Source organism: Stegostoma tigrinum, chromosome 17, assembly GCF_030684315.1.
Source record: "Stegostoma tigrinum isolate sSteTig4 chromosome 17, sSteTig4.hap1, whole genome shotgun sequence".
Taxonomy (NCBI): domain Eukaryota; kingdom Metazoa; phylum Chordata; class Chondrichthyes; order Orectolobiformes; family Stegostomatidae; genus Stegostoma; species Stegostoma tigrinum.
In genome coordinates, this window is record NC_081370.1 from 18,178,836 (window position 1) to 18,204,674 (window position 25,839).

Below are 25,839 nucleotides of genomic sequence, written 5' to 3' on the forward strand. Positions count from 1 at the left end.
CTAATTTAATCCTTGAAGTCCATATATCATTCTGTTATGGTGACATTAGGTCACAAAGGAGCGGTGTTTCGAAAGCTTGTGATCCCAAATAAATCTGTTGGACTGTAACTTGGCATCGTGTGACTTCTGACTTTGAGCACCCCAGTCCAACACCAGCACCTCCACATCATGGACTAATATATCCTTTTTAAGGTTAGGTGCCCAGATCTGCTCAGTGTTCATGATGCTCATTGGGAGAGTCAGTACTGGTGAGATGGTCAAATTGGCCTTCTACACCAGGAAAGTTTTGTGATGAGCTAAGGCTAGTGTTGTAGAGAATGACTTGGCTAATTAACTTGCATCCTGGATGTGTTAAGTGGAAGTACCACAGAATTAATTTGAGCCTGGAGCCATTCTTGGTTCTATACAGTACTGGACACTGCATATATTCTCCTAAAGCCTTTGGTGTGACTAGGACATGTCTCTTTTCCCCTGTTTTAGGAGCTGAAGCTCAAGGATGAAGAATGTGAAAAACTATCTAAAGTGCGGGAGCAATTGGAACAGGAACTGGAGGAGCTGACCGCCAGTCTCTTTGAGGTATCGCCAACTCTAGGCTTTTGCCAGTCAGGAGAATGGTGCTTGTGCAATAAACCTTTCCCCCAATCAGATGGGTTTGTGTCAGGCTGGTTGCTAGGTGACAATCCTAAAGTAAACTATAGCTTTTAAAGAAATAAAATCCCTCTAAACTGATGAAATGGGCATGTAACAACCAAAAACGCATTGAAGTTAATTCCTGTAATCCTTAATTCTGTTGGCGTCTCTAGCTTCACCATAATTTTCAATTTTAAAAATTTCTCACCCTCCACTCAGCTACTCGGAAGATTAGAAGAATCCTGTTTGGCCTGTATGTTTTGAGTGGACCCAGACAAAGGAGCTGTGTCCTTTAACCTAGTCTCTGATTTCTGATGCTTGATGCAAATACATTCTTGAGCTGCTGTTCTTTGATCTGTTACCTGATCCACTGTGTCTCTGCTTGTGGCCAGTAATTGCTACTGTTTTCTTACAAACAGGAAGCGCATAAGATGGTGCGGGAAGCAAACACTAAACAGGCCACAGCTGAGAAGCAACTCAAAGAAGCCCAAGGGAAGGTAGGTAACTTCTCCCCCTGTTGTGGTCAGACATGTGTCCTGCAAGCTGTGTGATGTTTGGTAGGGTGATTCATAACATTAAAGCTTCAAGCTGTAGCAACATCTACTTTTTCAGGAGGAGTTGACCCTAGAAGTTGATTAGATATTGACCAGACATCATTGTGTAGTCTCCTCTGAGTGGTCCAGGTGATTAAAGGACCAGGGGCAGGCCACCAGGAACTGAAATGAGGAGAAATTTCTTCACCTAGAGAGTGGTGAGCCTGTGCAATTCTCTTTCACAGAAAGTAGTTGACACCATAACAGTGAATGTTTTTAAGGAGTTTGATTCCTTTAGCTGTAAAGTACGTCTGAAGTTATGGAGAGAAAGCAGGAATGTGGTACTGAGTTGGATAATCAACCATGATCATATTGAAGGGTGGAGCAGGCTCGAAGGCCAAAAGGCCTACTTCTCCTATTTCCCATGTTTCTGTTTGTTAAAGGTACAAATAAGATTTTGGGGTTAGGCCTGATTACATTTAAGGGGTCCCAGGATTCCTTATAGCATTTGCTGGGTCCGAAGAGTTAAAATTTTTTTTGTAGTAAAATTGAAGCTAGTGGGGTTAAAAGGACAGTGGCTGCATGGATGTGAAATTACCTAAGAGACGGGGAACTGCCACACATAGTTGTTTTTCAGATTAGAGCAAGTGTATGCGCAGTGATAGACCCTAGAAGTTACAGTTGGGTCCACTGCTGTATTTGATGTATCTTAATGACCTGGATTTGGGAATGCGTGACATAATTTTAAAGATTGCAAACGTCGTGCAAGTTAAAAATAAAGAGGGGACATTAACAGACTACAGGAGGAGATAAACAAACTTGTGAAATAAATAAGCACCTGGAAGGGAAATTTAATAATGGGGAAAAATGTGAGGTAAGTAATTAGTTTAGTTATGAAGAATGAGAAGAGGCAATAAAAAATTAGTGTGTTTTAACAGCAGTGCAGGAAGATAGAGGTCTTCTTATAAAAACACAAATCCTTTCAAGATAACATGACAAGGTGAGAGGGCCTTTTTAAACAAAAAAAGTCTAATTTTTTTTGGTAAGAAAAGTTGTGTAAAAGGAAGGCAACTGTGCTAAATCTTTTTTACAAAATATTAGTTATTTCACAGCTGGATATCATGGCCAACGCTCTGTCTGTCACATTTGGAAGAACAGGATGGGTTTGGTGATTTATTAGAATGGTACCAGTGGTTTAAAGATTTACGTAAGTGGAGTGTCTGGACAAGAGCAGAGAGATGGAGGACAATTTGAAGGTGTTCAACATCCTGAAAGGTTTTGATAGAGTAAAGAAACAGTTTTGAGTGGCAGATTTGATAACTGTAGGGCACAGATTTAAGGTAATTGCCAAAAAATATCCCAAAGGCAACATTTGGAAGAACATTTTAGCTCACTGAGTCAGAATGGTCTGGAATGTATTATCTGAAAAGCTGATGGAAGTTGATTCAATAACAATGTTCAAGAAGTAAGTCATTTACACTTGAAGAGAAAACATTTGCTGATTTATGGGGAAAGAGGAGGATAGCCATTTCAAGAGGTACTAGCACAGTCAGCTGAATGGCCATCTTTGCTGTATCAGTGATTCTCTGATTTCTAACAGTCATTTGCAAAATGTCAGTGGTCCTGTTCCTGGAATGAAAAGTGTAAAAATAAGTTTACTTTTTATTTTTGGGTGTCTCCCAGCTCTGATTCCTTTTATTTAGCCTGTATGTTTCATGTGATGGGGATATTTTCATCACCTGTTTCAGTAATTAAAATAGCAAATTCAGCTCCATGAAATCATCAGAAACCAATTGACACAAAGACATACACTGCCAGTTACCTGCGAGTGCCCAATCCATGTGCTCAGAAAAAGAAGTTAAATTGGAAGAATGTGGGATGGGGCAGGACATTATCCTGAGGATCTCCTGGCCAATTTTAAACTGATCCCCAACACTGTCTGCTCCATTTCCATAATGCAGGTCAGGTTATAATCAATTCTTGAGTGTCTGAAATTGACTCTTGTTCTTCAGGATTAGCATCCACTACCGTTTTTAAACAGTGGCGTGGGAATATTGTTGATGGCCGGGTAATGTTTCATCTACTCTGCTTCCTCCTCCTACCCCACCTTAGATTGATGTGCTACTGGCTGAGGTAACTGCACTGAAGACCCTTGTGATCACATCTACACCATCTTCTCCAAATAGGGAGTTGCACCCGCAGCTCCAGAGCCCCTCAAAGGCTGTCTTTAAGAAGGGTCACAGTCGCAACAAAAGCTTGAGCAGTGCCATTGTGACAGCAGCGACACAGAACACCCCATTAAAGCCCATCAGCAAAGATGGCAGGGAGGTGAGTGTGGAAATTGATCTGATCAGCCTTAGCTAGGCTGCCTTGCTAACTGTCTTCTCCCGTCTGCTTCTCCTGGTTTACTTGCCTTGCTGGCTGATCTGTCCGTCTGGGTAAAGATATGTGCCCCTCACAGAGTGAATGTGATTCAGTGCCTTAAGGGAGAGTAACAACTGTTGATGCTGGAATCTGAGATAACAGTGTGGAGCTGGAGGAACACAGGCCAGGCAGCATCAGAGGAGAGGATGGACATGTCGACTAGGGAGGGGGAAGAGAAGTTGAAGTCGTTCGTGACTGGAAGTTGCTGTCATTTGTTGCAAACCAAGTGCACGTGCTCTCGTTTGATTTTAAAATGCAACATCAGCTGAACAAATGCTGGGTAATTTTAATCCCGCTAACCCATCACAGGGGCAACTGTCTATGTTTGGGGAGATTGAGAGAGCTGTGGCCTTGTCTCTATTTGCTGTAACTCTAATGGCTCTGCCACTAGTTGACTTGAAACTATAGGCCTCAATACTAGTTTGATTTGGTGGGGTGGCATTAAGTTTATTGACGCAAAACCTGATCTCACACAAAAGCAAGTGGTGCAAGCCCCTTATCAATTCTGATAGAGAAAGGTTAAGGACAGTGTAAAGCATCATTTACTTGTGACTATTCACACAGACCCACATGTTGTTAGTGAACACTGAAGATACTTAGCACTTTGAGAGAATAGTGTTTTATTTAGAATTAATGAACAGGTGAATTTATTCATCAACCAAGATCTCATGTTCATCTTCAAAGACATGTTGAATTGAGTTGACAGGAAGTGTTCCTTGACTCTATTGGTTTGTTGGTCAATTCCCTATCTGTCTGTTCTAAAATTCTAACTCTGCTAACACTGATTTTTCATGGTGCTCCTGAAGGCAGGAGTGCCTACTCTCCTCTCTCTGCTGCTCTGCATCGTACCTGGGAGGGCAATTTATGTCACACCTGAGCCATATGGGCATCTTACCAAGCCATCGTCTATACAGGAGCATCAGGTACAGTTATAAGCTTGTGTTCAAAATGTCCTTCATGTTTCTGAGAATAATCTTTCTGTGAATGTGTTTATTCTTCTTGATGTTGAACCAGGATGAAAAGAATTGAGGAAGAAACCAGGGTGTTGTGGTGGATTAAATCCTAACTGTTCACCTCCAGCCCAGACTAATAGCCAATGCTTGATCTGCTGTCATTGAGGGATAGAAATGAAATGAAAGGAGTTGGAATTTCTTTGATCTGTTTTTCCGTGAATGTGACTTATGGTATAATACATGCGTTTTCCAGCAGCAACCAAGGACCAGAATTTGAAATGTCACTAGAAGATTGAAACAGGAAGTTAAAGGAATGAAAAGTATATCTGCATTAAAAATATAGGTTGTAAGTGACTTGCGTTTGAGTCAGAACAGGCCTATCATTTCATTAACCCCCAATGGTAACATGAACCAGTTGACAGCTTATTGTCATTCCACATCTGTACTTATGAATAGTTATAAGCCTGAAGGAGAGTGTGCTTGGTGCTTAAGGTGTAATTGATGGTTAATATTGTTTGGGGTGTAAGTAGCCTCCTCAACAAGGGATGAGCAGGAGATGTTTTCTTACCTGCCTGAGCTCTGGTTTAAAGGTAATACTGCTGAACCTGACGGTGGTGTCTTGCTCCTCACAGATTGACCTGATTTTGTTTGAGGAGTTCCAATCATGGAAGGAGGATCCAACCCTTGATAAGGCTTCTCCGTTCTTGGAGAGGATTTACCAGGAAGATATCAGCCCATGTCTGTCCTTTGCCAAGCATGAGGTGAGCTTGCTAGATGGAATTAGAGAACTTTTTGGAATGAGCTGCCATTAGACAGAACACAGTGATTTCCTGGTGGCACAGAGTTCTGGGGGATGACCTTCCATAAAGGCCATTGACCTCGCATTGTGCCTAGACCGGTGCCTTTGTAAGGGGCAACTTGCAGCATGTATTGTGCAAGCATAAACACCTGTTTTTTGTTTGAGTTTCTTGTACCTGATTTCTATCTGAGGGGGTGGTCACCACTTTTGGGATTTCCTGTTGACTGATGATTCTGTTGAGACTTTTTTTAACACTTACTTTATTCCCCTCTCCAAATGTCATTGAGTATTTGGTGGTTCAACTTTCAAAAGCATTTTTCAGACCCAGTGTGTGTTGACTGGAAAATTTCTGCAGCAGGAGGGCAATTTTTTTTACTGTGGCAAAGACAATTGTAACCACTTGTAACTTGTTGAAAGTGAGTGTAATAAACTGGAGAGAGCCTAGACTGCCCAGAATGACTGTCTGTCTGTCAGTATCAGTAGTTGGGACAGGAGAATGAGCAAGATAATTATCTGACTTTTTACTAACTTTAAGTGGTTTATAAGTTTAAAAAGTTTCCTTTTGTGAACAAATATTGAATTGTCCTTGTATTTAAGAAATAACATGCTTATTCTGTTTCTCTTGCTGTCATTCTGTTTGACTTTCATGCTGTGATTTTTGTCTGGCTCTCCATCCTTTTTTATATCCTATGTCATTTTGTCCTTTGGTGCTTTCTATCCTGCTGTGATGCTCTCTCACCCGCGCGCGCTCTCTCTGACCTGTTCTCGTGCCCGGGCTGTCTTGCTCTCTGTCCTGCTCTGGCACTCATGCTCTCTGTCTCTGTGTGTGTCTCTCTCTCTCTCGTTTTATTACTCCCCCGCCCTGGTGCTCGCTTGCACTGGCTCTCACTCTCTCTTTCTCTACCGCTCTGGTGCTTGCTTGCTCTCTCCCTCTCTCCCTCTCTGGCACCCATGCTCCATCTCTCTCTGTCTCTGCCTCCGTGTGTGTGTGTGTGTGTGTGTGTGTGTGTGTGTCTGTGTCTGTGTCTCTCCCTCTCTGTGTCTCTCCCTCTCTGTCCTGCTGTGGTGCTCACAGCTGACCGAAGCAGTCCAGACTGCTGTGGAGAACAACACTTTAAGCATTGAGCCAGCTGCTGCCCAAGCACTACCAGTAGTCAAGGCCTCGGCAATGGAGTGTGGAGGACCAAAGTAAGAGCACTTTCTTCCTTTTATAGTCTTTCGTCAGATTACTGTTAATTAACCTGATTCTCCTCTTGATTTAATGTTCTTTCTCTCTTTTAGTGGGTGGCGGGCTGAAGTATTGACGTAAGTGTTTACATGGATATTCCTGATCCTAATGAACACTAACTATTGTTTGTAATTAGCTTTCACTCACAGTATTAATACAGCTTCTGTAAACATCATAGTGACACATGGACCTATTCCTGCAGGTACTATGTTCTTGCATTATGCCACAGCCTGTACTTTTTGTTCTGGTTTTTGGCTTTGGGCTATATCGGTGCAGTAAGCACATTAGCTGCCTGCTGATTTCAATGTCCAGTGTGAAATTTGTCACAGTTTCAATTAAACTTTTTCATTGGCTATTGTCCTATGCGATGTAGTTGGCCTTGAATTTTAATCCAGACTTGGAGAAACAGCTACAGGACAGTCGGGGAAAGAGGATAATCCTACTTTGTACGGCAGAGGACTCTCTAACCTGAACGATGCTGATGTATGTCACTGGCACAGCGAAGCACAAGTGCATGCAAACTTGCTTCAAGGACCTTTGTATATTTGCATGTGGATCCCAGAGATTTTTGGGTCAGAGATTGTGTTTTCAGAACAAGGCAGCAAGCACATAAGAATATCACAACCTGCAAGATGAATCCCCTCCAAGACACAAACTATCCTGGTACAGAAACTTATTGCCATTCTGTCATTGGGTAAAACTCCTGGACTTTTTGCCCTGAAAGGCATTGTGAGAGTATCTCCTTCACATGGACTGCAACGGTTTCAGAATGTAGCTCACTTCTGCCTTCTCCTAGGCAATGGGGAATAAATTCTCACCTTGCCAAGAACACTCACATTCTATAAATAGAATAATATAAATATAAAACTTCTGTTTGCCCATTTGTTGCCTAGTTTCTGTAATTATATGTATTTGTTAGCTCACTAGCATGAAATCTGTTTTTTAGCACCAATAGCATTCTCTTTGCATTACTAATGCTGTCTTTCAGAAGCTAGATTGGGTGTCTGTGCAGTTGTACCTGAGGAGGAGGCAGGTCAATGGGAACCTTGTGCTTGTTTTTCTGTAGCCTGTAAATCTGTAGTGAGGATGATCATCTGCTCTGCGTGCTACTGGAACAATGAGGTTGGCTGTGTATGAAGGATTAGGCATATTGGTAGGTTGCAGGGTAATATTTGGCGTATGGTCTACTGATGCGACTGATGGGTAGGCACTTTGCATGTGGCGATAATTCAATCTTTACTTTGGTCCTGTGAGGATTTGGGACCATTTATTATGCAGTGTTTCTCTTCCAGTGGAGGAAATCTGAGGACATGTCTGCAAAAATATTGGGCTGGATTTTTAAATGGTGCAGGGTCTGGTTTGGAGGCAGGCATATGTGTGACTTTGTGACTGGCCTCCAGGCTGGCTCTTTCCTTTTCATGGCCACAATCCCTAATCCTGAACCGACCAGGCCTACAGGATGCACTTGGAGCAGGAGATGGTGGGGGACAGCACTCATGGATCAAGCAAAGGATTCCACACCCCTCCCTCCCCCCGACCTGTTACAGCTGCCAGGGCAAAGGTGTGATTCCTGGCCATCTCACTAGACAGGTTATCCCTCATCATCATGGCGAGGCAGCTGTGGCTGTTCGAACTTTTAAAAGTTGTTGATGCACCTTCTCTTTCTTAATTACACGGCACCTTCTAGCTCAGCCAGCTGGGCTGCCAGTCTCTCTCTGTTGCAGGGTCTTCCACTGGCTCTCCAGCCTCAGGCACTGCCCACTGTATTTATTCGGATGTTAAATTGTTAATTGTCCCGGTCCATTATAAATCCTTGTGTGTCTCCTGGAATAGGCTACACAAGGTCAGAACCTGGATTCTCAACTCTATTTTGAAATTGTGTGGATCAAATGGTCTTCACTCTATTTTCTCCCCTAATATGACTGCAGTTCTGAAGGTGTTCTGCAGAGGGCAGTAAACACAGCTGAATGTAGAATCCATGAAACTTGTTAAATACGTAATTTCTAAATTGGGCTATTCTCAGAGGATCTCACATGCAGAGAGATGAACATGCTAAGTGCATGTTATATATACATTTTTAATCATTTAGGGAAAAGCTTTTAATTATCAAATATCCCTCCCTTATTCAGAAATCTACCTCACCAGCACACTTTTGTTTTCTCACCATATCACTCAATTCCGTCTCTTTCTCAAATGTGTCCTTTTGATATGTTTCAGTTCATTTCAGTGATCTTCCAGGGTAATATCTTCATATCTCTATTGCATTTTGTGTGAAAATTTCCAATGAACTTTCCTCTTTCGAGCTCACTTCGTTTCAAGGCAATTTAGTTTGAAAGGAAGAGGTTTCTATCCATCTTCGATCTGCCTCCCCCATCTCCCTATTTATTTCAGAACTCTCTTCCCCTCCCCCATTTCTGATGAAGGGTCTAGGCCCAAGATGTTAACTTTCCTGCTCCTAAGATGCTGCTTGGCCTGCTGAGTTCATCCAGCTCCACACCTTGTTATCTTAGTTTGAAAGGAAGATTTCTTTTTTGAGTTTCAATAAAATTATAACTTTTTTTTCCTTTGAAACTGCTTAATGATTTTTTTGGAAAAGAAGGCAGAAGAGATTTTCTTTGTACTTGACCTTTTTACAATGGTCAACAATCTTTTGTATGCTTAGCTTGATGGGAGCACTCTCAATGACTATGTCCAAACTTAGGCTGATGCTTCAGTACAGTACTAAAGGAGGTACCGTCTTTTGAGTAAGAGATGCCCATCTGTCCTGTAATTTGAATAGAAGAAATCCCATACTACTAGTAGAAAGAGGACCATGTTCTTCCAGTATCTTCACCAACACAGCACACAATACCGTATGGGTCAGATTAATGGTCATTTACCACATTGCTGTTCTGGGGTCTTGTTAGCACAAAATGGCTGCAGCATTTCTCAGTGAGTACTTCAATAGGCTTATTGGCCAAAAATAGATTTGCCAACATCATAAAGGCAAGTTATTTCTCAAAGTTGAACCTTGCATTATAACATGATGTTTCTACTTTTCCTGAGTTGAAATTGTTATGTTTTGAAATCTGTCACAGCTGGCAGGTATATGGTGTGGCTATAGTGGAATCGCATCAGAGCAGCTGTTTGTAGCTATTACACCTTCTCTTCCTCTGCCAGTGTATGGACAGATGAATGTGGGAGACACAGCCCGCAACAACAGCTCATGACAACACTGAGGAATACTATCTCTGTCTCTGCTTGTCTGCAGTAATCCAAACTCTGTGACTGGCTGAGTTGTCACTACTTTCGTCCTTCAGCTCAATATACCTGAGGGCTCTGGTGTGTTCATCTCTGCTTGTTACTTCACTTTGTTGGAGCCAATAGTGGTCACTTTGTCTATTACCCCCACTTATCCTTTCCCATGACCTAGAAGAAGGTGATCAACTGCATCTTTAGTGCCAAATGTTGGTTCGCAGTCACAGAACCAGGACTGTGTTGTAATATGGAACAGGTCAAGGTTCCTCCGTATTTGTCCTTCATGTCCATGGCCTAGGGAGGGAAGGAAATTTCACCACTAGGAAGCTTAATTTTATTTGAAAGATTTTTGTTAGTTGTGTTCTCCAGGCAACAGAGGAAAGTAAAACACACTCTTGTGTGCACACACGCATAATACTCTTGTGGGGATTTAACTAAACAAGGAAAGTCCAAGAGGATTGCTGGGAGTGAGCATGACTGCAACCCTTCATTAATCAACACCTTCAGAATCAAGTAAAATTGTGAAAAATGTCTGCTTCAGAAGTATGCTGCTTGACGGATTAATGGAGGGGCCTCTGTGTGTATCTGAAGGGGCTGGAGATTGCTGGAATATTTTCTGTGATTATATAAATAGTTATAATTCCTGCAAATCAGCAAGGAAGTGCTGTACTCCACGGGTACGATGGCTGATAAGAAAGGTGACACCACGGCAGGAGCGGGAGAAATAAAAGAATGCTCTTGCACATCATACAGTTAGGCAGGCTGTGAAATGGAGAAGATGAAAACTGGAAAATAAACATGCTGGAACAGAAAGACACTAGAAAAGGAAGATGGGGGAAAGAAGATGGAGTTTAGAAATGTATGTTAAAAGTACTTGATCATCCTTTGACCTAGATGACAGAAACAGTTGGCTTAGTCATAAGGGACAGAGGGTAGTGGTGGAAAGATGTTTTTGGAATGGAGGGTTGAGACTAGTGGTCAGTGCTGTGACTTCCGCTGTTCATGGCCTACATAAATGATTTAGAGGAAAACGCAGCTGGTCCAATTATAAGTTTGTGGATGATACAAAATTGGTGGTGTTGTGGATAGTAGGGAGGATTCTCAAAGGATACAGCAGGATATAGATCAGATGGAGACGTGGGCAGAAAAATGGCAGATGGAGTTAATCTGGACATATGTGAAGTAGTGCATTTTTGAAGGTCAAATACAGATGTAAATTATACAGTGAATGGCAGAACCCTTCGGAGTACTGATATGCAGGGGGATCTGGATGTGCAGATCCCCAGATCACTGAGGGTGGTAATACAGATACATAAGGTAGTAAAAAAAGACTAATGACATGCTTGCCTTCAGTGGAAGGGGCATTGAGTATGAGGATAGACAAGTTATGCTGCAGCTTTATCGAACTTTAGTTAGACCACACTTGGAATATTCCATACAGGTGTGGTCACCACACTACAAGAAGGATGTGGATGCTTTGGAGAGGGCACAGAAAATGTTTACCAGGATGTTGCCTGGTATGGGGGATTTTAGCTATGAAGAAAGGTTGGATAGACTGAGTTTGTTTTCACTGGAATGTAGGAAGTTGAGAGCTAGTCTGATAGATGTTTATTAGATTGTGAGTGGCATGGATTGAGTGGAAAGTATGAGGCTTTTTCCCCAGGATAGAGGGGTCAATTAATAGGGGACACCGGTTCGAGGGGTGGGGGGAGAAGTTTGAGATGTATAAGGCAGATTTTTCAAATGAAGGGTGGTGAGTGCTTGGAACATGCTGCCAGCCGTGGTGGTGGAAGCAGACACAATAGCAGCATTCGAGAAGCACCTGGATGAATACATGAATAGGAAGGGAATAGAGGGATACAGATTCTGTAAGTGAGGACAGTTTTAGTATGCAGGGGAAAAATGTGTCAGTGCCAGCTTGGGACGCTGAAGGGCCTGTTCCTATGCTATATTGTTCTTTAGATAGTAGGAACTGCCGATGCTGGAGAATCTGAGATAACAACAAGCTGTAGAGCTGGATGAACACAGGCCAAGTAGCAACAGAGAGGCAAGAAAGCTGACATTTTGAGCTTAGGCCCTTCTTCAGAAATGGGGGGGGGGGGAAAGGGGATTCTGAAATAAATAGGGAGAGAGGGGGAGGCGGATTGAAGATGGATAAAGGAGAAGATAGGTCGAGAGGAGACAGACAGGTCAAAGAGGTGGGGATGAAGCCAGTAAAGGTCAGTGTAGATGGGGAGTTAAGGAGGGGTTAAGTCAGTCCAGGGAGGATGGACAGGTGAAGGGGTGGGATGAGGCTAGTAGGTAGGAGATGGGAGTGAGGCTTGAGGTGGAAAGAGCAGATATGTGGGAGGACAGTTTAGGGAGGCGGGTACAAGCTGGGCTGGTTTTGGGATGTGGTAGGGGGAGGGGAGATTTTGAAGCTTGTGAAGTCCACATTGATACCATTGGGCTGCAGAGTTCCCAAGCGAAATACAAGATGCTGTTCCTGCAACCTTTGGGTGGAATCGTTGTGGCACTGCAGGAGGCCCAGGATGGATATATCGTCCAAGGAATGGGAGGGGGAGTTGAAATGGTTCGTGACTGGGAGGAGGCTAGGAGACTGCTTTGTGGAACAACTACACTCAGTTTGCAATAAACAACTGCACCTCCCAGTTGCAAACCATTTCAATTCCCCTTCCCATTCCTTGGATGACATGTACATCCTGGGCCGCCTTGCAGTGCCACAGTGATGCCACCCAAAGGTTGCAGGAACAGCATCTCATATTTCGCCTGGGAACCCTGCAGCCCAATGGTATCGATGTGGACTTCACAAGCTTCAAAATCTCCCCTCCCCCTACCACATCCCAAAACCAACCCAGCTCGTACCTCCCTAACCTGTCCTATCACCTATCCCCTCTTCCCACCTCCTACCTACTAGTCTCATCCTGCTTTCTTGACCTGTCTGTCTCCTCTCCACCTATCTTCTCCTCTATCCATCTTCTATCCGCCTCCCCCTCTCTCCCTCTTTATTTCAGAATCCTCTTCCCCTCCCCCATTTCTGAAGAAGGGTCTCGACACGAAACGTCAGCTTTCCTGCATCTCTGATGCTGCTTGGCCTGCTGTGTTCATCCAGCTCTACAACTTGTTATCTCTATATTGTTCTTTATAGTGTTTCAGTAAAATGAACAGTCACTTTTAATAGTTAGCCTGAGATATATTTCTGTTGTTGAAGAATGTATGTCCATTCTGTCATTTTCTTCAGTCAAGGCAGAAGAGGTTATGGAAGTCTGCTGACTAGTAAACAGGAGCCCAGCATTACTGCTGCTTTCTCTAGCTGGTTTTGCACTGTGCCCAATTCAGTTTGATAGAAAGAAACTTCAACTTTGGGATAAAAACGTGTGGGGCTGGATGAACACAGCAGGCGAAGCAGCATCTTAGGAGCACCAAAGCTGACGTTTTGAGCCTCGACCCTGCTGAAATCTTTTCTGATGAAGGGTCTAGGCCTGAAACGTCAGCTTTTGTGCTCATAGGAGCTGGATTCTCCAGCACCTGCAGTTCCCATTATCTCTGAACTTCAACTTTGAACCTGGTTTGGCTCATCTAACCTTGGAACACAATTGAATTGAGCCACTTGTATCGTGTTATCATGATATTGGTGGATGATGAAATCAATCTGCGTGCAGTTATCTAAGCCTGGAAGATGAGGATGTTGGGCTAATGTCCTTTTAAGTATTAAAAGGGCAAATTATTGGAGAGATGAGTAGCTTGGAAACTCTTGGTCACCTCTGGGGACACCTTGGTAAAGAGAGGTGAGCAAGACTGAGTAACCTTTTGCCTAGCAAATATATGCAAAGTACATGATAGAGACTGAAAATAGTTTTACTGTGTTACTTGTCAAGGTGGGGTGGGAGGAGGCCAAGTTTGAGGTTACACATCACACATTTGCAGCACAGAAGGAGGCGATTTTGGTCCTCATGTCTATGCTGTTGTCATGCCACTCAAACTAATTCTACTTTCTAGCTCAGAATCATAGAATCACTACAGTATGGAAACCGGCTGTTCGGCCCAACAAGTCCACACTGCCCCTTCAAAGAGCATTCTACCCAGGCTCTTGGGTCATAGCCTTGTAAGGTTACTGCACTTCAGATACTTTTTAAATATTATGAGGGTTCTGTCTTTACCACCTCTGGCAGTGATTTCCAGCCCCCTGGTTTAAAGCTGTTTATGTCAAATGCCTTCTAAACCTCCAACTTCTTGCCTTAAATGATCCATAGTCAGTCCATAGACTTATCAAAGGCGATACGTTTTATGCATTCTGTCTTTAGATTTCTTGGAACTATTTTCCTCTCATTTAGATTTCTCTTTGCCTCCTGTCTACCACAAAAAAAACCTAAACCACTAACCTGCTGGAGCCAAAGTTGTCCCAGCAACAGCCTTGCAAATTTCCTTTGTCGGTTGGGCAATCCCAAGAAGGTGAGACAAACTATAGAAAGCATTGGTGCACTTCTTGGAGATGCTTGACCATTATCCATAGAAGCTTATCTTGAGATTGCTGTCTTTAATCCCTGTATTCAAGTCTTGTCCAAATTTGAATATTTTGGACTCAAGTGAATTATTGCCTACTGATATAATGTTTACACTGCAGTTGGCAAATTGCATTATCATAGCAGGAATTTAACTTGTTTGGTGTTTTACTGTGCGACCCTTTATTATTTCTCCACAGGAAATGTGCACTAAGTGGCCTATCCAGAACCTGTAAGCATCGCATCAAACTGGGGGACTCGGGAAATTATTTCTACATTTCACCATCCTGCAGGTCCAGGGTAGGTATAAATCAAAAGGGAGAAGACTTGTATTATGGTATGTCACAAACAGCATTTAAGACAAAAAGTTGTTCAAATTTCATAATTTGAAATATAACTTTGCATTGCCCAGTAGTGGATGAAAAGGCAAATTGTTTTTCCAAAAAATGTATGCATTTAAATTGATCATCTGGATAATGTATTTTATTTCTTTTTTTTAGTTTTTTTTGATCTAAAGCCCAGACACAGTGAAACCTTTGAAGAATCTGAACAGACAATTTCAAAGGCTCAATCAAAGATTGCATTGAGCTCTGGAGGATAGGTTTGTTTAGATGTGCAGTAGACTCATTGAGTTCAAACCCCTGCTAATGGATTTAACTCAGGGACTTTTTACACAGAAACGGAGGGGTCTGTTAGATTTGACATTTTGACCAACTAACTGGATTCAATGTTTGAGAAAGTTTTTAAATGAGAGTGTATTTTATTTTGCCACATTTATGAGCACTTGAAAGTGTGCATTTTTTCCATGGCTACATTTCATAATTGAGTTTCTCAAAGGGACAGTCTTTTTCTACACTGGAGTTTGAAAGCGATCCTTTTTGTTTAAACTTGTACGAGTGTTTCAAATTTGTTTTATAAGGGCTCATGAATTCTGTTCCCAGTGGATGCTGGTTGATTGGGTGTGGAAATGGGGATTATAAGAAGGCATGGAGTCAGCTTTTGGGCATGTAGAGGATGCTGATGGGATGGGAGGTTAAGAGGAGGCTGGGTTTTGTTACATGATCGTGAATTTGACATTTGCAATTGTGATACTGTCTGTTTCACAGATTACTGCTGTTTGCAATTTCTTCACATATATTCGTTATATCCAACAAGGTTTAGTCCGACAAGATGGTAAGATCATAAAATGTATTTTTCCTTAAGATGAATGTTCAAGATTTATTATAGCCTTTTTAGCATTTCCAGCATTGACATGAGTATAATGGGGTGAAGGGTAAATTGAGGAGCAGGTCTAAATAAAACAAACTGAAATTCCAAACCAGTGAGATGACCAGAGTGGCTGAGTGAGCCCTGTGGAAGATGTGGATACTGGGTGAACCAGGATTGGTTTGAATGAAAAGATATTGAGCTCTGGTCATACTGCAGTGACCTGTATCCACAGGAAAAGGCTGCCACTCGTTTGCAGTACTGAGGGAATGTGGTTCTGTCTATCTATGCTGTATCCTCTTTGAGGCATTTAAACCAAGGCCTGGTTTCCTCACTGGGGTGGATGTAAAAGATCCCTCGACGGACTTTCAAGTAGGAGTGTGGGAGTTTTCCTTGGTATCCTGTCTAACATTTATCCCTCGATCACAGCAATATTAAAAAGTTTTCATCTGGTTGTTATCACCATGTGTAGTTTGTGGAAACTTGCTATGTGCAGATTGAGTGATGTTGCCTTTTCCACATTAGAATCATGACCACACTTCAAAAGCTCTTTCTTGGCTGCAAAGTATTTTGTGACATCTGAGGTCGTGAAAGGTGCTGTTGAATTGCAAGTCTCTCACCCTAACTTATTTTCTTCCCTTTTTCAGTGGAACAGATGTACTGGGAAGTGATGAAGCTGAGGAAGGAAATGTCCATTGCTAAACTAGGATACTATACCGAGGAGTCTTAATCTCTGGGTTGGTGCCCCAGATTCAGGACTAAGCTTCAAGTCAAGGGGCCATTCATTTAGGCAATGTGGAAAATGCCATCAAAAAACAAACATGAGCTTTTGCTTCCACGAAGAGCAGGAAATGAACAGGAAGTGTGGTGATGGCCTCCATGGCCTGGGCTATATTTTAAAAAAATGTATTAAATATTGAGGAGTGACTACAGATAATATACAGGGTAATCTTCTTATCTCATTAGCCATTGATCAAAGGTCCTGTAATTTGGATCTTTGTTGCAACAATCAAGAACTGTAACCACAAATCAGCTTTTGTGCCTGTTAGGCCTCAGTGGCTTACTTCCTTTGTTTAGTTGGTATGAAATGGAGCAAGGTGGTTCTTGGATGACCATTTGAAGGAAAAATAAGTTTTAAGCCTTTCAATGCATTGAAGTGGAACATTGGACTTCCAACGAGGGCACTAAGCCCAGCCATGATTGTGGCAATTTATTTTGCCCTCTATGGGGTGCGATTCACCAGTTCACTTTTTTTTTAAAGAAACAAACTCCTGGGTAAGGCCAGTGTTGAGTTGGCTGAGATAGTCCTGTTATAATCACATCAGATAGCAGCAATGATGATGTAGCAAAGAGGTCTAAAGCCAAGTATAGAGACTGGTCCCAAAACAAACCACCCTCCCCACCCACCACTCCCAACCCTAAATTTCCCCTCCACAACTAGATACTGGAAAGCCTCTTGCACCTACAAAACTGTTCCTCAACAAACTAGAACAGCTTCAAGAGGCCAGGGAAGGAGGAATTTGTTTTTTTTTGGGGGGGGGGGCAATGGTTTTGATAGATGCATGAAAATGTCATCAATGTTGCACTTGTGCTAGTGCAAGGGGTGCTTAATTATGAGGACGTGGTTCTCGTAGATTACCATAACTGTGAAATGGTCTCAGTCAGTGATTTGATCCTATCAATTCCATGAATCATTGAGATGGCTGTCGTGCTTTCTGCCAGCTCCTGAAACTCTGTTTGTCATTGTTTCTTTACACAGTCCCACAAAATTCACTTTCAACTGTCCATATTGTAATCTTCCAGCTGAGCCATTTGGCTCTGACCTGTTGGTTTATTCACATGTAATATGTTCGGTTACTCCATTGTGTTGGACAGTCTATGCTACCAGCTGATATTCAATGTCATTCTGGCTTTCGCTTCTGTACTTGTATAGTGCCAAGGCCGACAGAAATATGGATTGTGCACTAGACTAACGTATTCTTCTGTTCATATTCCATTGTGCATCTCTCCTCTTCCATAACCTTGCAATGATGTTGTTGCATCATTTCCATGATGACCAGTCTTCTCAGCAATAAATCTCATGACCTATGTAATGTTTCCAAATGCCTCATTGTGATGCACAGAATCCGGAGGACAGGAGCCAAGACTTTCAGTTCTTAACCTTTTGATTGCAAACTGGCTTGAACCAAGTATCATTCCTCTACATGTTTACCTTGTACTAGAGTATTATAATCACTACAAAATTCTTTATAATCCATACATTACTATTGAAGGAGCACCAACAAATCGTTTGCAAACATTAAAATTAATTTGTGCCAATTTTCTTCCTCCTCCTTGTGTTCAAAGTGAAGCCTCTTGCGGGATGAGCAGCAATGGTTGCCCTCCAGCATTTGGCCCAAGTGACTTGAGTGATTGCTGCCAAGCTGTTCAAACTTAGAAAGTATCATAGGAGGGACTGCTCTCCTCCTCTTACTGACCAATGTACTCTCCAGCAGGGGTCACTGGATAGTAATCAGGAGGCTGGACCTCTGGCTCTAGAATCAGTTCTGGAGAAGGGTCATTGGACCTGAAACACCAGCTCTGCTTCCTTTCCACAGATGCTACCAGATCTGCTGAGGTACTCCAGCAATTTCTGTTTTTGTTTCTGATTTCCAGGATACACAGTTCTCTTTTTCTTTTGTAAAAATATCTTATTGTGGGAGAGCTCAAATGCCCAAAAATGACACAGTATTTTTCCTGGCTCTTCCCATTCCATTCCCTTTCACTTACTGTATTCCCTGCAAAAGACATGTGTTTGCCAAACACATTTCCTAAAAGTTTTGCTCCTTTAAACTGCATGGTGCATGCTTAATTTTTTTTAATGACTTTTTTTTTCAGGTATCATTAATTCCAGTGTTTATTGTGGAGCATTGTTCACCACTTTCCAACCTAATGATTATTGGACATGGGGGAGCCAAGCCTCCCTGACAGTCTCTTGAAACTTTCCTTCAATAGGCTGGACTGACTGTGTAGTTGTACAAATGATCAGTACATTTCTACAGTGTATGAATAAATACTAATTATAAAACTGACATCTAGCTTCTTTGAATGAACAAAGTGATGTTGTTGATGGGCATCGTTTTGAAGGAAATGTTTCTGGAACGTGAATGAATTGGAGACTAGCATTTAATTCTGAGCTTTATACATGTAATTATTCTACATGATATAGAATTATTTTAGTTACAATGTTGGTGTTTGTTCCTATTCACTGTACTTTAACTGGGAAAATTGTGCATGGCACATACTGTGCCTAATTGGCTCTTTGAATTGCACTGATGCTCTACATACTCCCTCGGGCTCCAGTCTGAATCTGGCAGGAGCTTCTCTTAATAGATGCAATCAGAAACCGGAACCATCCAGTGGAATAGAACAAAACTCATGGACATAAAGCTGTTATACTTCCTATCAAGGCTCTGCCTTCTAGTATCTCAGCTTTCTCGTTGTGAAATATTGAAAGCCTCTAATATTAGCATGACACTATCTTGTGTGCACAATCTACATCACTTCCGTTGGCTGCTTTTCTGATGTCCCTGGAGTGTGAGGTGACCACTGGCATCGTTTAAAATTGGCTAGCCCTAGTTAATGTTTTCAGGGCTTTCTATTTTAGTTAGTATAGCAATCATAGTAAAGTGTTCCCCTCACAGTGCCTACTCCACATGCTATGATTCCCAACTAAGGTTATTAGTGGACAAGTCCGATCTCAGGCTCAAATATGGCTTGTTAGATCATGTTTATTTTGATTTTAATGTAGCATGCAATGCTGCAGCGGCTTAAACTTCTATTTTGTTGTTTTATTATACGTAAGAGAATGAACACAAACAATTTACACAAACTGAAAGATTTAGAAAAGCACTGTAAAATTTCAATTGTGTTATTTACAAACAATACCCCTTTTATAGTACCCAAACATTACAGAGAATTACTTTCCCTATCTCTGAGGGTTTGACTTGGCTGTGGTTTATTTCCAGTTTGGAGAATCTGACCTTGAGTCTTCGTACAACAAAGTGTAGACTTTCTCAACTTTAACGAACCATTCAAGGTTTTAATCAAACACTTCTCACCTGGAGCTGTAACTTACAGTAAGTGATAGGTAACTATCTCTCTCCCTTTAGGAAAAATTGTTTTTCATATCCAGCTTTAGCAAACATCCTGCAAGCTGTCCCACTGAAATCCTAAAGCTTTTATCCCTGGAGTTATACAAGTGTTTCCTCTAATCAAAAGAAATCAATACCTGACAATCTAAACTTAAAATACAACTGTTTACTTTGTGACTTGTAAAAACTCTTTCAATGATGGTAAACACAACAGGATACTCGTGCTTTTAAAATCCCTGTGGCCGGAAAGTACAGTTAACTGTTAAACTTTTTCTCTTGCACAATCCATAAGCCACTAGTTCAGAATCTAAAGATTAAAAATAAATTATATTAAAATATAAATAAATATGTTCACCATACATTTCCTAATTATGTTAATTAGGCAGCATCGACTATTACATTTAATATTTTTCTTTAATATTCTGATCAGTGAGATGAATTAAAACATGACCTTTTCATTTGTTATTATAGTCAAGTGAAACTTTCAATATTTATTTCAGTTTTGAACTTGCTAACTAACTTTAGGCCCTAAAACCTTAGGATGCAATCATGGACTTTGAGTTCCTATCTTAAAATACTTTGAGACTGTCAGGTATTGTTGGTGATTGATAATACTCCTGTAAAGATTTGTGACGTTTAAAGTTGACTTGAAGTTCATAACACCTTGATAGTTGACTAATAACATGAAACTATTGGGTAGTACACCAATGTGAGTTAATGGCCAATAAATGAAATGTTCCTGCCAGTGGAGATACACAATCTGTTAGATCAGGTAAAAGTATCTTCTGACTCAACGGGCCATAAGATGGGACTTGAATATAAGGTCAAATGTTGGAGTGATCAAACATTCATAATAGTAGGCTTATTTTATTCCTAACATGAATGAATTCATATGCAACAAACCTAGCTACAAGATATGTTTTTGAAAGTTTTATTGGAATATATTCACATACAGAATAAACTACTGCAATGGGAAGAATATATAATGTTAAGTAGGGATTCTGAATATTGAGATTCATAATTTTATTTGAGTATTGCTGTATCATCTAACGTTCTTACAGGATGACATTACAGATTTTACAGTGATTACACAGTTGCAATTCTTGTGATTATATAGGTGCTACAACTACACTGAAGTCTCAATATCTTACTCCATTTCATTTCTTTACCAATTAGGAAAATCAGCTTCAATTTCCCCTCAATCCTAAACCAGGATAAAACCTCCCTCTCATTAAATCCCTCCATATATTACTCTACTGTTCCACTGCCGTACTGTGTTTATTCAATGTTGTTGTCATTATGCATTTCTTCCTTGGGATTTTCTCTGCCTTGTTGAGCTACGTGGCTGAAAAAAATGTTTTATTCAGAGCCTTCATCTCTCCTGAGGGGATTTCAACCCCTCATTTTTTAAATTCACATCCAACAACCTGCTTTGAAAACTCGGCATAGGTTTTTTGATAGTAGTAACAAATTCCACCATCTACAGCATTCCGAAGTAATCAATAACATTCTAAATAATCTACATTATTCTTTTTTTCTAAAAAAAGTCAATTTGTCCTTTTCCCAATGTCGAAGGATTTTTAAAAAAGAATCCTAGGATTCAGATTTGGAGCCATATCATCTTCAAAAAAAACTAATTCAGTTTTCTGTGGGTTATACAACAGCTGTGTACTGAGTTTTGTTGAAATCTGAGAATTTTTGAGAGAAATTGTTTACAAACAAATTGACAAATGCCCACCATCAGTCGTAAAAGTAATAAATAAAGCTAGCTCCTTCATTCCTATTCTCTAAGATTTCAAGAAGCTCATCTTGTTCCCATTCACTTAACATTTGACATTGACTTTGAGGCGAATAAAATTAGCATTCTCTAAAACTTGTTTCACAGCATTCTATTGGACTTCACCATCACATTTACTATTGCTCTGTGGAAATTTTGAGGCCAAGATCATTGTTGCAATCATTATTGTGTTTTGAGTGCTCAGAGCTATTCATAATCAAGCCACAGTTTATGCAATGGGAAACAGCCTATTAATGGCCTATTGAGGTTTGAGTAAAATATTGAACTTTGTTCAGTGTTTTCTGTTCATGACTTATTAGCAAATCAAACACCAGCTTGGAAATAGTATAAATTACGTATCCAAGAACTTAAGGAAATTGTATCTTTAGATTAATCTAATGTGATGAGGTTGTTGGCTTCCCACTCACCTGTGCCTACTCAGATATTCATCTTTGTAATGATTTACGGCCTTCATGTATTTTGGCCTGTGGGGGTTGTTCACTGACTGGGCTTCAGTTCTGTTTACTTCATGGAAAAGCAACAAAGCGGTCTTTGGAGGCACAGATATCCAAGCTGCTATACATTCAGTGAATGGGCCCTGTTAAAATTTAAGTATTCATCAAAACTTTTAACATTGCCTCCTTTTCTGTTTGGAAAATGCCTGTAATCCATGCCAAAGTACCCAGAATGATGTGAGGGGAATCCTTGACATAGACATAACAAGGTGTACAGCTGGATGAACACAGCAGGCCAAGCAGCATCCGAGGAGCAGGAAAGCTGACGTTTTGGGTCGAGACCTTTCCGTGACATTGAGCATTGCTTGCAGATAGAGGCATAGAGTTTGAGAGACAGCTGTTAATGCCAGACATTGCTTAGAATCGAGGGTCAGAGTTAACTAGTAGCAATGGTGTAGAGAATGAATGCGCAGGAGTGATTGTGTTAAGGTGATGAGAGACACCTTGGGGAGTTTATTGCAAAAGTAAACCAAATGGTATTTGTGAATTATTCCAGTTAAGACTGACTTGGTTTCTTGTGAGTTCTCAAAGATGTGTGCTACTTTTTGATACAGTATATATATATTTACAACCATTTAAATGGTAAACCTTAAATGAAGTCCTTTTTCCTGCTGACAGGCAAAATTGCTGGTGCAATTTGAATGCAAAAGAGATGGCTAAGCACTGCACTGGGTATTCTCCTGCCCAGGGTTATTCAGTGTAATTACTCGGATGTTGCTGTATAAGTGAAATACTTGTTGAATCTGTGGTGTTGGTCCTGGCTGCCATATGACTAGCTGTGTCACTAGATCTGCAAGTGGTAGTGTTATAGTACTGACTTGGGGTATTCCGCTGGTTTTTTTATAATCAAACCAAAAATTCCATGAAAGTCACAACAGACATTCAAGCTGTCATTCATACCTGCTTGATTGTGAATCCAGCTGCTGTTTGAGCGATAGTCTAGTCCATACGGTACACAGTAGGTTTCTAATTTTCCTGAAACTCAGGAGTGTAAATTTTTAGAGTGTAAGGGAAGTTTTGTCCAAAAATTCAGAAGAAATGAAAGTGGCTTTTTTGCATGCAGCAAGATTTTCTCCTCCATCTCAGAACACTAATTAGAAAGGAAGGGAGAAATTCCAACGCTGCTTATGAAAAGAGAATCGGTGATGTCCGTAAGCATCAACACATTTTCTCCGCAGCAGAGGCAGGTGCAATCTGACTGTTTACATTGTTAGTCTGCACAAATGCAAATGGCTTCATCTTCATGAGTTATAATAAATATCAGAGTCAGGAAGTGACAGGCATTCCCAATACAGGGGAAGATGACAGAGGTTCACAGGACACTTGCCTGTGGGATTCAATGGCATCAGGATGACAGTGTCATGGTGATGTAGAAAAGGCCGTAGAGCTTGAAGAGGCAGGTTTTGCAGGAAAGGACGTCTTTATGATGAATTAGTAAAGTTTTGAATTAGTAAATGGAATTGCTGAGTCATGTGGATGCTGAATTAGCTTTGGTATTGTGTCCAATGCTATTGCCTTGTCTGATATCTTCAGATGAGAAGTATTTGATGCATAATTCACATTTGATCACTGCCTTACCCCTGTCCTGGTGCCTCTGCCGATATCTAGACAGAAAGAAAGACATTATTTTATAACAAAAGCAAACTACAGGGCCCCTGAAAACCCAGGATTTTAAAAAGAGCATGCGGCAAATACCCAGGAGGTCAGGCTATACCATAGGGAAAGTATCAGAGTTAATGTTTCAAGTCAGATACTTTTGTCAGAAATGGAAAAATATGGAGATTAAATTGGCTTTAAATCTGTACAGAGTGAATGGAAAAGAACAAAAGAGAAGGCCTCTGATTAGGTGGAATATGAGTGAGATTAAATAACAAAGTGGATTATCTTTGAAGGATGAAGAAATACTAATGGAATAACATTTCCACCATTCCAATTTATAGGTCATCGAGATCACCTTTTTGTTTCCTTACTTGACCTGTTACCATTTCAATGCACAGCCACTGAGGCAGCACTATGTGGCACATTTAAGGGAGACACATTAAGACAGGCACAAAAAGAATGCGCAAGTACTGTAAAGACCTATACTGTAAACATTTGTTAATTGTCTGCCTGTCATAGGTTCCTCACAATCAACTACTGCCTTCATACCTTTTGTAGTTTCCTTTGATAGATTCAAGATCTATTTGGTCTGAACTATATTACTTTCAAACTTAATGTAAAATTCTACTCCCATCCCAACATCCCATTTTACAATTAATCAGCAAGTTGTTATTATTGCTTAATCCTAGATTTAAAGTAACTAGTTCATGTATTGATTTTTCAATATACTGTTCTAGAAAACATCTTGCACACGTTCCAGAAATTCATACTCCTCAGAATTTGTGCTAGTTATGTTTACCCAATCTACATACACTATGGCGTCCCCTATTAATATTGCATTATTCTTAGCTTCTAACTTGTATGTTCATTTCTGTGTAGGCCATTAAGCCTTTTGAGTCTGCTGTGCCATTTAATAAGGACTAGTTGAGGATGAACAGTGTTTTACTTGGGTTTATTATAATTTGCCTACCTTTTGTACCTTTTTAAGGTCCTAGACTTTAAAAATATTGGCACGTTTTATTAACAGCTACCTTAAATTTCCCTACCACCTTCAGTGATTTCTGCACCTATATCCCTAGATCTCATTGGTTTTGCACTTTGTTTAGAATTGTGTTTTTTAGCTTTACCTTTCCTTTCATCTTCCAACCAAAGTCCATCATCTCCTGCTTTTCTGCATTATCTTCTGTTACTTGTTTACCTATTCCACCAGACTAACAATGTCCTTTTGAAATTTATCATAATCATCCTCTCAGTTTGCAATACCACACAAATTAATCACAGTGTGTCTGGCTAGCAATGGAATAAAAGAGCATAATTCAACTATTGGAGAAAATTCAGAAGATATTCAATTTACCCTCACTTGAAGAGGCGAGGTTTGATCAGCAAGCTTTTTCAGAGAAAGGTCATGCCCATCAAATTTGATTAAAATTTTTTTGAGGAGGTGACCAGTTGCGTTGATGAGGATAATGTGGTTGATGTATTTTGAATGGATTTTAGCAAAGCTTTTGACAAGGTCCCGCAAGGGAGACTGGTAAGATAAAAAGCACATAAGATCCGGGATAAGTTGGCAAATTGGATCCAAAATTGGCTTTGTAATAGGAGCCAGAGAGTAATGGTAGTAATTTGACTGGCGGTCAGTGTGGGTGGGATGCAAAGTAAGTTTGTGGATGACATGAGGATTGGCTGGGTGGTTGACAGTGAGGAAGAAGGTCTTGGGATACAGGAGGGTATAATTGGATTGGTCAAATGGAATTTAACTCCGGCAAGGGAGTACTCCATGCATGGCAGAACACTTGGAAGATTAAAGGAACAGAAGGATCTTAGGATGCTTGTCCACAGATCCCTGAAAGAAGCAGAACAGTTTAATATGGTGGTTAGGAAGACCTACAGATCACATTATCAATTATTGCATAGATTTTAAGAGCAGAGAGATTATGATGAAGTTGTATAGGACTTTGGTTAGGCCATAGTGGAGTACTGTGTGCAGTTCTGGTCACTATAGAAAAAAAATGTGACTGTACTGGAGAAGCTGCATTGGAGATTGCTTGGAATGGAACAGCTCGGCTATGAAGAGAGGCTAGATAAGTTTGGATTATTCATTTTGGAGCAGAGACAGCTGTGAGGGGTGTGTGTGTGTGTGGGGGGGGGGGGGGAAGGTGTGGGGGGACGATAGTGTGGATAGAAAGCAGCTCTTTGTCTTCATTGAAGGGTCAGCAACAAAGGTCCATAATTTTAAGGAGAAAGGCAGGAGGTTTAGAGGGTTTTGAGGAATTTTCTTTTCACCCACGGGCTGTTGGAGATGG

The 25,839-nt window shown here is 40.9% G+C and overlaps 2 protein-coding genes across 15 annotated transcripts in view; one reads left to right on the plus strand and one right to left on the minus strand.

The window, feature by feature from the left end:
* LOC125459289 (guanine nucleotide exchange factor for Rab-3A-like) overlaps positions 1 to 18,583 on the plus strand; it is a 61,077-nt gene extending 42,494 nt beyond the window's left edge. For 6 of the 11 annotated variants that reach the window (XM_048545561.2, XM_048545571.2, XM_048545568.2 and 3 more), the window contains 10 exons: positions 481 to 576; positions 1,050 to 1,127; positions 3,276 to 3,491; positions 4,394 to 4,510; positions 5,173 to 5,301; positions 6,415 to 6,527; positions 6,621 to 6,644; positions 14,507 to 14,606; positions 15,413 to 15,479; positions 16,160 to 18,583. In XM_048545561.2, coding sequence (XP_048401518.1) covers positions 481 to 576; positions 1,050 to 1,127; positions 3,276 to 3,491; positions 4,394 to 4,510; positions 5,173 to 5,301; positions 6,415 to 6,527; positions 6,621 to 6,644; positions 14,507 to 14,606; positions 15,413 to 15,479; positions 16,160 to 16,242 — 1,023 coding nt within the window. In that variant the 3' untranslated portion in view covers positions 16,243 to 18,583. The remainder of the gene's footprint in view (positions 1 to 480; positions 577 to 1,049; positions 1,128 to 3,275; positions 3,492 to 4,393; positions 4,511 to 5,172; positions 5,302 to 6,414; positions 6,528 to 6,620; positions 6,645 to 14,506; positions 14,607 to 15,412; positions 15,480 to 16,159) is intronic. The other 5 variants (XM_048545564.2, XM_048545562.2, XM_048545563.2 and 2 more) reach the window with 5 other exon arrangements.
* Positions 18,584 to 20,623: 2,040 nt separating this feature from the next.
* Positions 20,624 to 25,839, minus strand: part of LOC125459112 (eosinophil peroxidase-like) — a 100,660-nt gene continuing 95,444 nt past the window's right edge. For all 4 annotated transcript variants that reach the window (XM_059652000.1, XM_048545034.2, XM_048545037.2 and 1 more), the window contains one exon: positions 20,624 to 23,541. In XM_059652000.1, coding sequence (XP_059507983.1) covers positions 23,406 to 23,541 — 136 coding nt within the window. In that variant the 3' untranslated portion in view covers positions 20,624 to 23,405. The remainder of the gene's footprint in view (positions 23,542 to 25,839) is intronic.